General features: G+C 34.0%; 1 protein-coding gene across 15 annotated transcripts in view; it reads left to right on the forward strand.

Annotated features, from left to right (window-relative positions):
- The window catches only part of LRRIQ1 (leucine rich repeats and IQ motif containing 1), a 90,067-nt gene that overhangs the window by 24,192 nt on the left and 52,286 nt on the right, over positions 1-13,589 (forward strand). For all 15 annotated transcript variants that reach the window (XR_014942860.1, XM_085537919.1, XM_085537932.1 and 12 more), the window contains exons 15-18: positions 3-179; positions 7,082-7,546; positions 9,198-9,336; positions 11,578-11,697. Coding sequence is in view for 14 of the 15 variants with exons in the window: in XM_085537919.1 (XP_085394045.1) it covers positions 3-179; positions 7,082-7,546; positions 9,198-9,336; positions 11,578-11,697 (901 nt within the window). In the remaining variant the exon portion in view is untranslated. The remainder of the gene's footprint in view (positions 1-2; positions 180-7,081; positions 7,547-9,197; positions 9,337-11,577; positions 11,698-13,589) is intronic.

Genomic DNA, 13,589 nt, shown 5'->3' on the forward strand with positions numbered 1-13,589 from the left:
AGGCCTTCACTATGTAAGGTCCTTCCAAGGTTACAGTTTCTTGATGGTGAAAACTTGCATTATAATACTTTACCCACAGCTGAAGGAATCAAAGCATCAGAATCAACAGCTTTTCTGGAATTTTGTAAAGTTCAAATTGAAGAAAATGTTTTACTGAAAAAAAAGGTTGTTGAAGAGGGGTATGTATTTATATGAATATAAATTGCTAGAAGAAATATATCTCAATGTACTCTTAGTATAATTCTCTATGTTCTTGTTATGAATTTTATTTAACTTTTTGCCTGGAACTATGTATTTGTATTAAAAAAGAGATTAAGATTGTTGGCTTCAATGCAAGGAATATTTCAGACATTTATATATCTGTTGGTCTTGATTTTTGTTGTTTTAAGTATGAGAGAACAGGTTACTCAACTCAAAGGATTCTTGAGGTGATAGCAGTTGGATGAGTTCTTACACAACATAGTACAGTGAATAACTAATACAGTATCTTGGAAGTGATATAATTATATTAGCATGACTTCCAGTTTCAGCCTAACCAAACCTAGTTTGGATAAAAGTGCTCTGATTATTTTTTTCCTGCTTTTTAGAATATTACTCATTTTCTAAAAGACTGGAAACCTGAAAAAGTTGCTTTCTGCTTGCTCTTAAGGAGATGGGTCATATATGTTTGCTCATAGGTCCTTGATTTTATCAAATTTGCTACTTCATTATTACCACAATTAGTTGTCCTGCAGTAACTTGTAATTTATACCTCTTATCTTTTCATTCCTTTGCAATATATAGATACTGCAAACTGCATATTTTCACTTTTGGGTATATTGCCCATTTTCCTCTTTCTTAGTTCTTTTACATTTTCTACCGGATTTTACAATAGCCTTGTAGTTCTTTTAATATCATAGTATCATAGTCTCGTGCGGGTTGGAAGGGACCTTAGAGATCATCGAGTCCAGCCCCCGGGATTCGAGCCTCTGTGTAGCAGAGCGGCACTTCTACCACTTGCGCCACAGGGGGATTCGAACTCCGGGCCCCAGTGTTGCAAGGCGGTGTCCTTAACCACTGCGCCACTGGGGCACATATCTGACTTCTCTGATGATGTTTGGAAATATAATTTCCTGTATCATGCCAGGTACTGAATATTCAACCAGAGGAGGTGGAGCTTGTGACACCAGGCAATACTTTCATCTAAATTTCTGCTTGTGTAATTTCTTAGGCCAGGAAAATTACCCCCACTTTTTCAGCATCTAGCTATTACCTAGTGTGTCTTGTTAATATTTAAAGGGACATTATCTTGAGTTATCTTGAAAAGATAGTCGTATTAAGAATTAGATTCAAATTATTTTCGGAGAAATTACGAAGTCTTCATTGATGGATAAAGTGTTTAGATGGCTCTTGGAACTCATATATTTCTCCTTGGAACCCCTCAAGAACACTTCTCAACTGTAATTTTTTGTTTCTGGTTTATAAATAGGTAACTGACACTTACTAATCCATTTATCATTTGAAATGGTACTCCTTGAAAGGAAAATGATGGGGGGGGGGGGGGGGGGGAATTGTTTCTCTTCCTTTACTGTAGAGAAAAATTTCTTACACTCAGCATTCATACCTGTTTCACTGATAACCTTTGCAGAAAAAAAGCCTGTCGTACTGTAGAATATGAATGTGATTTATCTGGAGTAGAATCTCATACTGCTACATATGTTTTTGCAAGATTATAAAATGCATGAAGGAAAGGTAATATTCACAAAATAGAATTGTTTATTTAACCTAGGTCTGCAAGAATGGACAGCTTAACAGGTAAAAAATTGTTGGATACTAGAATGAGACTATCTATTATTGTGGTTAATGGTTCATGCTATTCTCTTGAGACTGAGATTCATCCTTCAAACACTGTTATTAATAAACTGGAGCAGAAGATGGAGTGCACAGTTACAGTGCTCCCAGATGACCCCAATTCGGGGGGAAATTGTTTATATGCTTGAGTACAGAGCTGCCATACAGATGGACCTAGCCACATTGGAGATGCAGACAAGCAGGAATCTTGTGAATTCAGTAAGAACAAGTATAAAGTTCTTTACCTAAGGGATGACTCCTGCCATCAATAAAGGTTCAGAATGGCTTACTGGAAGCATCTCTGCTGAAAAAGAACTTTTGAGTGTGGAATTCAGTCCATACTGGCATGCTATCAGCAGTTTTAGTCACAAATGTAAACCACTGTACTATATAAGATGCTATAAATAGAATTAATTCTATCCTAGCCAGTTCCCATATAACTGAACATAAGGAAAAGCCTTTTCATCATTAGGATAGTGATGCATTGCAACATGCTGCCCAGAGAGGCTGTGCAGTATCCATTCTTGAAGTCTTTTTACTAAAAATATATTTTCTGCATCACCTGAAAAACAGTGAAAACTGGAGTTTGTGAAAGAAACTTTAAACAACTTGCTTATGTATAAGCCTTAATAGCATAGCTGCTATATGTGCATACTGGAATACTTTCCCTAAAATAACTGAATGAATATGACATTGCTAAAGAACAAGCCAAAAATTGAGCAAACTTCTCTCTGTTTCACATCTTGCTAAGTTATGAGCCCCTGTAGGTGCGACCTTTAGTATGTAATCTGCCAAATCTAATCACTGCTAACTTCCCTAATCCATGTTTCACAAACTGCTGCTGCCCGGTTCAATTGTCTGTGCTGTTTCTGCCTGCAAGTTCACTACTCTTACCATGCTTAAAATTGCATTTATTTTTAAACTAAATTTTTCTAATAAATGTTTTATATCCCTTAACTTTTATATGTTTTGTAGTGAGTAATGGTATCAAAAACTAATATGAAGACTGCATTTTATTTTATCACGTTGTCCCACAACATCAGAGGCAGATGTTGTTGGTATGGCAGAGATTGAACCTTCCCACCAATATTCCTTAAGTTTTGTTGCTGTGTGACAGATGGCAGCAAAAGGGCAGTCTGACAAAATGGCATTTTGATAAGGAAGTGCATGTGAAGCAAAGGTGTGACACTGAATTCCTTCATGTGGAAAAAATGGCTGATTCAATGATGCTTGCTGAGAGTTTGTGGAGACCAGACAGCGTATGTGAACACAGTGAGGTGCTGAGTGGTACATTTTAAATTATGGCAACAGTGGTGAGAAAGACAAACCACATTCTGGACAGCTATTCACAGCAGTCACACCACAAAATGAAGAGCGTCTTGATCAGCTCACTCATGAATCAGCTAAAGGTGGTGATTTGTTGAAAAAAATAGTGTTTTGTAGTTAAGAATCCCCTCTATCAAATAGTGTTATTGTGTTCTTTGTATCTGTTGCAGTTTCTATGGAAATAAGAAGACAGCATTACTTTCAGAGCAACTTACACAAATCACGGTGGCTGCATTTGCTTTCAGTAATGAGATATGCAGATGTCTGGCTAAAAAAACTTAAAGTACTGTTTGTATAATATAGTGAAAATTACTAGAATTTCTTAAGCTGGATCACAGAACAGAACATATAAATCACAGGCTCTTTCATGTGTTTGTTAGATTTGTTAGATAACTTTGTAACCTGCAGCTGAGCATCTGAAATAATGCTAGACAATATTACAAAAAAAAAAAAAGCTCAGTTAAAATTGGAGTGTACTATTTGAACGTGCCGTATATCAAAATGTGCATGTTCCTCTTAAAAACAGGAAAGAATAACAATTTGTATATAAAACTTCTGAATAACTTCTCAACTAATTAACTTATGAAAATTACAGTAGAGTTGCAATATTAAAAATATGACATTAAGCTAGCACACAGTTAGGAGTAGAATTATATCTGTGTTTTAGTTGCAGTGGCCAGGAGAAAACTGCTATTAGTAGGCACATCTGGCTTTTTTGTTATCTGTCTTTTTTGCCTCTGTGAGATTTTTTATGCCAAATTTTAAGTCAATGCATGGTTCCCCATGATTAATAATCTGTTTCTAGTGCTTTTATCTTTTCTTGAAGTCCCAGGAAGAACCCTTATATACATCTTTTGTTAAGAAATCTTTCGGTTACTAGAATTTGTTTGTGAAAGTAACATCTTGGTATACTAGTACTAGCAAGGCTGCTATACCAGCACAGTCAAACTCTGTGACTGAAGATTGATATTTTCCTCTTCTGGTTTGTTCTCTCATTCTCCTTCCACAAAAAGCAGTGCATCCTTTGTGACTGTGCTAAAATTTATGTGGAGCATAACATACTTTCAGTTGTTAAGGTCAAGTCAAGGTGGTGGGTGGCAATTAAACATAAGATAATGTGCTCATCAAAGCTGAGAGCCATAAAACTTGCTGTAGCAAGGCTGCTACATTATATGACATATTAAGGAACCAGATAGTATGAATTCTGGTGTGTCCATCAGGATAATCACATTTCTTGTTTTGTCTAGATGCTAACGTAGAACCTTGCTTATCATAGAATCATAGAATGTTCTATCTTAACAAAGTTATGTAAGTTATATCTTAACAAAGAACCATTTCCAAACAAGTTAGTATAAACAGATCCCTTTACCTATAACACCAAAAAAGGTCTTAAAGGCAAACAACGAATTTACACTAATTGAAAAGGAGAAAAGGAGATCTTTTGGTGTCAGAAGTCTTAATGCTTACATTTCTTACTTTTTTTTTGGTTGTTGTTCCCAATAAGAAGGTAAATCAGTTGTGCATGTTTTTTTGTTTTTTTTTGTGATTGCTGCTTCCTTTTTGTGGTTCAAGTAAATGATCTTTCGGATCAAATCTCTCATATCAGGAATGCAGTCACTGAGGCTCTGAGAAAGCAGCAGCTTTGACAGGGTGGACATACTCCAAGCCTCTTATTTCCCTCTCAACAGCTGAATAAAATCCCTGTTGGCCTGAGACACTGACCTAACTGCCACCTAATGCACAAACCCCATTTTAATAGCTTTTGTCCTTTTGACCTTCACTTCTGCAAGAGAATCCCAAATACAGTTATAATAAGCTAGCAACTCCCCAAAAAGCTGCTTCTGTTAAAAAAAAAAATAAAAAAATAAAAAATAAAAAAGACCTTTGGTGACCATATAATTATTTTCCACCTACATTTTCATTTGCTTTCAGTTTTCTCTACTGTTTCTAGCTCTCACATGCATAGCCACTGAAAACAAGTGAAACAGCTGTTCAAGATGCCACTGGAATTGACAAAGGAAAGGATACAGAAGCATCCTACTCCATTCAGTTTTTTGTTTGTTTTTTTTCCTTTGCTTGTTTCTGTTTGTTAAGAATGAAGAGTACTCAGAATAATAGTTTTAAGAGATGTTTTTCATTTAAAAACTTATTTTGCCCAGTATGTAAAAGTCTGTTCTTTTCCCCAAAGTTTTAATCCTAAGCCTCAGCAAAGATAAACAAGCAATCAAACAAACAGAAGAATGTAAAGCCAAAGTTAGAAAAAACAAAAGAATGGGAAATAACTTTGGGAAGGTTTTCTACTAAATTTGTCTTCCTAAATACTGTATCAGTATTTCTTGATGAAGAAATTACTTTTCTTACTGTGTAGTGTCCTAGACAGTTAGAACTTGTTAGATCCTCAAGCAAATACATATGTTGATTTAAATCTTTTTAGGAATTACTACCATATTTGTTAAATTAACAGTAAAAATGTAATGTGTAGTAGGCAGTCAAATGTAGAGCTAATGCATAATGAGTTGTATAATTGGACTGTGTGAATTTGGCTTCATATTTAGCCACTCATATTTTGGATGATGGCATTGAATATATACTAGCAGAGAAAGTGTGTCTTTCTTCCTCTAATTTAAGATCTGATCCTAAGTGTTCTTAACAATTGAAGAATTTCTTAGACTTTGCTAGAGTAAGTGGTTATTAAGGCAACAGTTCTTTTCAAAAGAAAGTGTTATAAAAGCTTTGCCTTTCAAGAGTGGTAAACAGGAAATTCTGTTACTCAGACTGTTATCTTAGAACTTACTTTTTCAAGACCCCTGAGAGAACTGATTTTATTTCAACTTTTTATCTTGCATTGCTGACCTAGAATTGACTTTTTGCTCTTCTGAAAATAGCTCCACATTACAAATCTCTGCATCTATCTCTGCTATCAAAGGAAAATGTTTTTCTGGTTCCAAAAGTACCTGCTACATATTATAATAGATAAACACTGTCTAAATACAGACAGCCTTCTGTATCTGCAACAATTAGTTCATATTTGCTCTTACTTGCCCTGGTCCTAGATGGTGTGGCACAACTAATCAGAGCCAGATTTCATAGGTTAATATTCCTGGACTCTTTCTAACAATCAGATGGGAAATCAGATGCCTTGAATGATTCTTTTACTCAGTTTTATTGGTATACTAGGCTAATACTCACAGCTTAGTATAAAACTCCAAGTCAAAACTAAGCAAAGATAAGCAGGAACTAAGCAGGAAGTCCACTAGTATTCAACCAGGGGAAAAAAAAAAAAAAAGAAAAAAAAGAAAAAAAAAAAAAGCAGAGAAATGTAATTTTTCATGAACTTCATGAACTTTAGTCTAGCACCATCCCATACATTATAAAAGTATTTACATTTAAAAGTTTCTGTTTTCCTATATTCTCTCTACTGTTGTGGTTTGTTGGTTGGAATTTAAGTTTGACTTTTCCTGCTGTAGTTCTAATCAAATTTTTAAAATACTGTTGTTTTTATATTATGTTTCATAGGTCATAAATGAAAAATGGATGATGAAGACTGTTATAGATTTTGTAATAAGTTTACATCAAGTCTTCTAATATTTTTGGCTTTGTATGACCCTAATCATACAGAAAAAGAACAGTGACATATATATCATAGTGCCTATTTCAGACTGAAACCATTAAAAAAGTTACAAAAGCATGAAGTAAAATAAGCAGTCTAATATATATTAGTGTATTTTAGATACTACTAAAAAAATGAAAATATATTTAAGGTTTGTAAATATTGTAGCTGATTTTCAAACTAGTTAATGTTCACTGTAAGTGTATGGAAATGTAGGGGTATTTCAGAATATAGAGTGGTTTGTAAAGATAACATATTTTTTAGATCGTTCACAGTTCGAAATATATGGAATAACATTTTTATCTTTCTTTTCAGAATTGTTTCTTCCATTGATGCTGTGCAGAGGCAATGCTGGTATTTTAATCAGTTGATGAAACTTAGCATTGACCATCGATGTGCACATGAGTATGGTGAACTAAGCACTACTGACAGAGGTAGACCAGAAGCACTGCAAAATCATTTAAAGCAAGCATCCACTGGCTGCGTACAGGAAAATAACCTCTTTATCATGGGTGTGACAGAAAATAAACAGGTCTTGTTGGATCCTTCTGAAAGATGGATTACTGATGGCCATTTTCAGGCCACATTCATTAACTCCTCCATATCTGTGCACCAAAAGGAAAATAAAGAAGATCACAGAATGAAGCAGAAGAGCACTGAATCTTGTATTAATTACAATGGGGAGAGCAATGGCAACAAGAACATATCTGCTCAGCTCACATTGCAACATTCAGTTATAGAAAGTAATATGGGAAGAGGTTTTGAGAATAATACAGAAAGGTAAGACAGACATTGGTTTGCTTTCAAATAGGTCAAATGGATAGGCAATAAGAGTGAGGATTTCCTGTTTAAAACGTACACATTGAGCAGATAGTATGTAAGTAATATTTTGAGGTTGATTAGAAAATAATTATTTTAGGGTGATACATATGATATCTCCATATGATTCCATATGATATTTTATCAGATAATATATTAGTGTATAGAGAAGTATACGCTTTAATTTTAAAATACTGTCTAATGAGAAATTTTTAAAACTTCCTCTTTATCTCCTTTTCCTTTTTTGCAATGCATTTATGACACCAACCCATAAAAACACAAATAACATTTGAGGTGAAAATGGTTGTTTGTTGGAATTTTGACAGAACTTAAACTACAAACTAGTGAAACATTTTTTACTGTATTGTTCACAATACATTCAAGGTTCATCTATGTAAAGTTTACAGTCAGTATCATTTAAAAGGCAAGATGTAAAAGTTACTTAAATCTACCATCATATTCCCTTGACCTTAGGCCAGTCTCCTGCTGTTGTGATGACTGAGGAGCTAACAGTCTGCCCTGCCCTTGATACTCCTCCAACATGCCTCAACCCACTTCTTACAAGTAGAGGCAGAGGTGAAGGGGCAGTTCAACTTGTTCTGTGCCCCCAAATATTCTCTTGCATAAAACAAATTGGTTTATTACCTCTTGGGAATGTATTTGGTGTTGGTGTATGGTTCTTGTTGTACAGTCATTGAAAACAAAAGCTGAAGTTTTTTCCATAAGGACCCCAAAATTCAGTTATGAATTCATAACAATTTGTTCAAAAATACACACTCATGGGTAAACTTAATAAACATATTGTAAGGAGAAATACTTTAATACTTTTTGCACTGCTTTCTTCAGGTTTAAACTCTGAAGTATGCTGTGACTTGTACTGCAACATCTTTCTGCTCAAAGTCTTTCATTATTTAAATAAATGCACTATACAAAGAAAGAAGATATGTAAATAGTGGGAGAAATTTACATATATTTTCTTATACACACTGGTGAACTGTAATGTGAATTTTGTGGAGGATTCCAAGATAGTAATGTGCTAATGCAGAACTGCATTAAACTATTTCTCTTTCAAAAAAATTGACTGCATATTTAGAAAGCTTAGGCACTGAACAAGCTTTTGAAGAAGCTGGAGGCAAAAAGTAGGCACAAGATTGAATGGTGCTTTGTCAGGTTTTTGTTTCTGCTCCATTGGGGATATTTGCATAATGCAGTTTTCAGTATTCAACTTAGCCACCTCTAATATTTTTAAATACGGAAGATAAATGCCTCCATTCCCATCCCCTCCCCCCCCCCCCCCCCCTTTGACAGATTACTTAGTTACTATTAAACTATTTCTGCTACTAATCTTTGATGTGAGGAGACTCTTCCTCTCAGTAAATGTAGAGTCTAATTAATGTTGTGAATGAAAGTCCTTCCAAAGCTATGGATTGAATATGCTCCTATGTTTCTGAACATTTATACTGCATCTAGGTTGTAATTTATAGTTTGATGTCATAGCCTTGTAATACATAGTGCTGTTCTTTCAGTGGTTTTATGGTCGAATGGCTGTGATAACCCATGTTTGCTGGTGAGGTTATGGCAATCATGAAGGTACTTATTTTCATTATATTAGGTCACATTTGGCAGCATCAGTGATCCAGTCTCATTGGAGGAAGTACCGTACCAGGAGGAAGACTGACTGTGCCAAAACAAGAAATTGTCATTTTGGAGAGGCTTCAAGACAGAAACATGAAGCTGCCACAGTAATCCAGGTTTGTTTGCAGCATTCTCTTTGCCAATTTTCAGATTTAATAAGGAAAATAACTTACTAATTTTGTGTACTTTATATCTCATTTCTATTTTTACTTATGATCTTATCGATAGATCTGTTGTTAATGTTTTTTTATTCAAACATTTTAAACTTAATATTTCTAATAGAGAGTCTTCTTTACAAGATGTTTTGTAAAAGCATAAAAATATTTTCGCTTTATTCACTGTTTCCCTGAACTAACTATTTTTTTTTAGTTTTAGTATTATGTTTATGACACATTGTGCCCATGCTCTTGCTGGGGTGTATATCGATGCTATTAAACTGGCAAATGCTGCATAAGTGATAGAATATGTTTCATATCTATACAACTAAGCATTCATCATTCCCATTCTACTTACCTGCCTTACACTGTTTCCTCATCTTCCAAAATAAAGGTTTCCCTCATTTATACTGCCATTGGCAGCTCACCATGGCTTAAGATGTTCTATGCTAGGTATTGGGCTAGAAGTTTTGTGTGTGTGTGAATTCAAGTCCATGCCTGTCTCTGTTTAGTTTTCTAAAGAGATATTGAATCTATGTGCCATGTTGCCAGGGTCTTCGGTTTTTTCACATTTTTAGGCAAATTTTTCCAGTATTGCTCAATTTGTTTCTTGAGTATAATGTGTAGATAGTATGCTAAGTATTACCTGCATAAATTTATCTAATCCATTTTAATTTGTTCCAAACCTGATGATTTTCAAAGTTAATGTGGATAAAAATAGACTTATCTCTGCATTTTATATATTTGTAGGTCTTTCATATCCAGTCTTATATTCACTCTTTCCTTAATGAGTTCAGTCCACTTAGTTTCTTCACACTACACTGTACTTATCTTTTTCTCTCTCCGAACCTTTATTCTATTCTATCCTTTTTTGAAGGAGTAACTAGAACTGCATTCCAGAGGTAGGTTTATCAGGAATTTATATCGTAAGGCAGTTTACTGTCCCATTTCTTTAAGACTGCTATAATTTGTATTTTTTTATCTCAATTGAGTGCTGATCTGCATTCACAGATCTGTGTTAACAGATGTCTTCAAGTTTATCCTTCTGTACATACTATTAAGAATGTTTTGTTGTTTTTTTTTTTCTCCATTGCATTTGTTAAAACTAATGTATTTGTTCAATTAAATATATTTTTCACTTGATCCCTCAGTAATGCGCTATCTGGGTGTTTATGAAGATCTGTAGGAAAAAAAATACACTAATGAAAAGATAAGAAAGCAGATCTAATATATTTAATCGTTTTTATAACAGTGAAGAACTGTGTGTCTTAAACCAGCAATATTTTTAGTGATTTATGCAGTTAGACAATTATTTAAGAAAAATGAACAAGCTAAATGCTAAACTAGAGTATAAGATTTATCCTTCATGTTTTTGTGCCTTCATTGCAAAGCTGTTAAATGCTGACAACACTTCATTTTTCAAGAGAGGTAGTTTTTTGGTTTTTTTGTTTTGTTTTGGTTTGGTTTGTTTTTGTTTTTTTTTTTGCATAGTATTTTAAAAGTTTATGGCATCTTCGATTCTAATTATATCAAACAGTGATTTGGGAATGAGTTGCTGTCTTGAAATTAGTTTTGCTGTTTCCATCTAATCCACTATGATCTCTGAAGTGTTTTCCTGGATCTGATTCTGTAGGTTGGCATGTGTTCATAATTCCTTGCTTTTTCTAGCATCTAATTTCTAAAGTGCCTCTTTATTGTAATATTCTTACTGGTATTTTTTGTTTTTAAATAAAGATCTTAGACAGTTAAGAGAGAGTAACTGACCTAGGTCAATTGTATGAGAAGTCTCCAAGAATTGCTACTTGTAAACTAAAAGACATTTAGTACAAGTGTATTTTTATTCTCAGTGATTTGGAAGTTAACACACAGCATTTTCTTATGTAGTCTTTCCCTTCAATTTATAATAGTCCCTCAAGGAATTGTCAAATAATTAATTAGTTGACCCAGGTTTGTAGTTGAGGGAGTTGCAGGATTCCTTTCTGCTTACTTGTGGAGAGCCTCTTGAGTACTCTAAGCTTTAGACATATGCTGGCATTTAATTTGTCTTGTAGTTTTAAATGTCACATAAAGTTCAAAAAACAGATCATTGAGCTATTAAACCGGGACCCAAGATGTTTTATCTTCCTAATGGGATAACATAGAGAATCTGGATTTGGGTTTGATCTATGACTTTGTATAACATGCTTTAAATTTTTTGTTTAGGCATCTTGGAAGGGCTTTCTTTTGCGAAGGAAACTGGCCAGTGTGCTTGCAGCTGTTAAAAGTGATGAAGTGGATGATAACTATGAAGAAATAAATGTGGATGATTTCATATCTCATGAAGTAAGCATATCCATTAGCATATAAAAATTTCATGTTAAGTATAAAGTATACTTATTCTAAAACAATAATGTAAGTGTTGAAAATAAAAGAAATTGAAAGGAATATCAGGGCTAGAATTAACGTGTTCAGTGTCCAGAAATAAAGAAGTGTTTGGTATATATAATTCATTTAAATGTATGTGTCATGGATTAATTGCTTCCTGCTCTTTGAGATGTTCTGGTAGTTATTCTGCTATTAATGTCACATCCACCATAGAACTCCATATATTTCTGTAGTCAAAGAGGAAATAAATGAGAATAAGGAAACAACTATTTTTCTTTTAATTTTTTCTTTTTCAGTATTCTACTAACTGATTACAATGTGTATATAAATGTTCATTTTCATGAGGAATTGTTCATATGTAGAAAATAAGGAGAATGCCCTGTTTTGAGTTATTCAGCCTGTAGTCCAGAATCTCATACACTTTAAGTTGGTTGAGCCAGGCTTTCTTCGCTCCCTTGCCCAAGTAATCTTGTTTGGTTTGTTTGTTTTTTGCTTAACTGCAAATTACGTGGACAATTTTGTTCCATTTGACTGTCAGCAAGATAATCACATATGGACAGGTACTCCTGAGCCCAAGGAGAAAAGGAAGGAGTGGAGGAGGCAGGAAAATAAAGGCCAGATCATTTCAGTGAGTCTTGCATTGTATCACTTTCTGGTGTTGCCATCCATCTTTTTCATTTTTTCAGAATCACCAGACTAACATTTTAAATTTATGCATCAGACTCAAAGGCTGAACTGGAGATCAATGGAGATCAAATAAATTACACAATCCCTTAGCTTGTTGTGATGAAAAAAAATAATACCTGTTTTATTCCAGGTTGTATATGTGGTAAAATTTAAATGTTTAAGCCTAGAGAGGATATCAGAGATTAAACATTACAGAGTTGAAGATTGATTGTAAATGGAATTCAAAAATTTCTCATACCCTGTGATGTCTGTCATATTTTTTCCTCCATTTGTTTCAAGCATATCATGTTCACTAGATTGTACAAAATATGTAGCAGTTTTAAGACAGACCTACTGAAAAGTTTGTGTGAAATAGTGATGAATGATACAGTTGTAACATGTTACTATCTGTGTGCAAAATGAAGAAATCACATGGACTTTTTACTTTAGATGAAACAAAAAGCCTGGAGAAATCTTTGCTTCTATGTCCCTTCTTTCTGGACTCAGTGTTTTTATAGCAAAGTGCTGAAGCAGAGCCAAATAATGACATTTTATATTAGTGGCTATCTGATGGGCCTCAAAATGTGTGTAGAGAGGAGTACATATTGCTGGGCTAAGAGATCCCATCTGCTGGAGTGTGAAGGAAGAGCAAAAAAAAAAATCTGGATGCCATTTTGTACTGCAGATTTTACTGTTGGTTAGAGTGAACGTAGTGAGAGAATAACCTTTCCTTATTATGATCTAATACAAAAATACTAAATGATATCTACTAAATCATCGTTCATTGTTTTGTCGTATGATCATTATTTTTATATCCATATTATGTAAGATTTCAGTTACAGTGATTTCATTCTATATTATCTTGCAGTTCACGAAGTCACTAGTGTGCAAGCTTCTATTTAAATAAGTTGCAAACATCATGGTGCAGTAAGTCACCCATTAGGTACCAGTTCATTAAATAACTTTTTAAAATCTTAATTGTAAATTCAGTGCATGTAGTGCTTTGTGGAAGTTGAAGTTTTAAAACATTGTGGGGAAAACTGTAGTCTTTTCCAAAGATCTATTTTATTCACTTAAGCATATTGACTGGTGATATATTATTAGTACAAATCTATGGCTCCGTATCACATGAAAAATTGATTGCATGTTATTGAATTGTAGGAAAAATCTTTATCTTGCTCACA

Source organism: Coturnix japonica, chromosome 1 (assembly GCF_054131305.1).
Source record: "Coturnix japonica strain WE chromosome 1, WE-NBRP24, whole genome shotgun sequence".
NCBI lineage: Eukaryota > Metazoa > Chordata > Aves > Galliformes > Phasianidae > Coturnix > Coturnix japonica.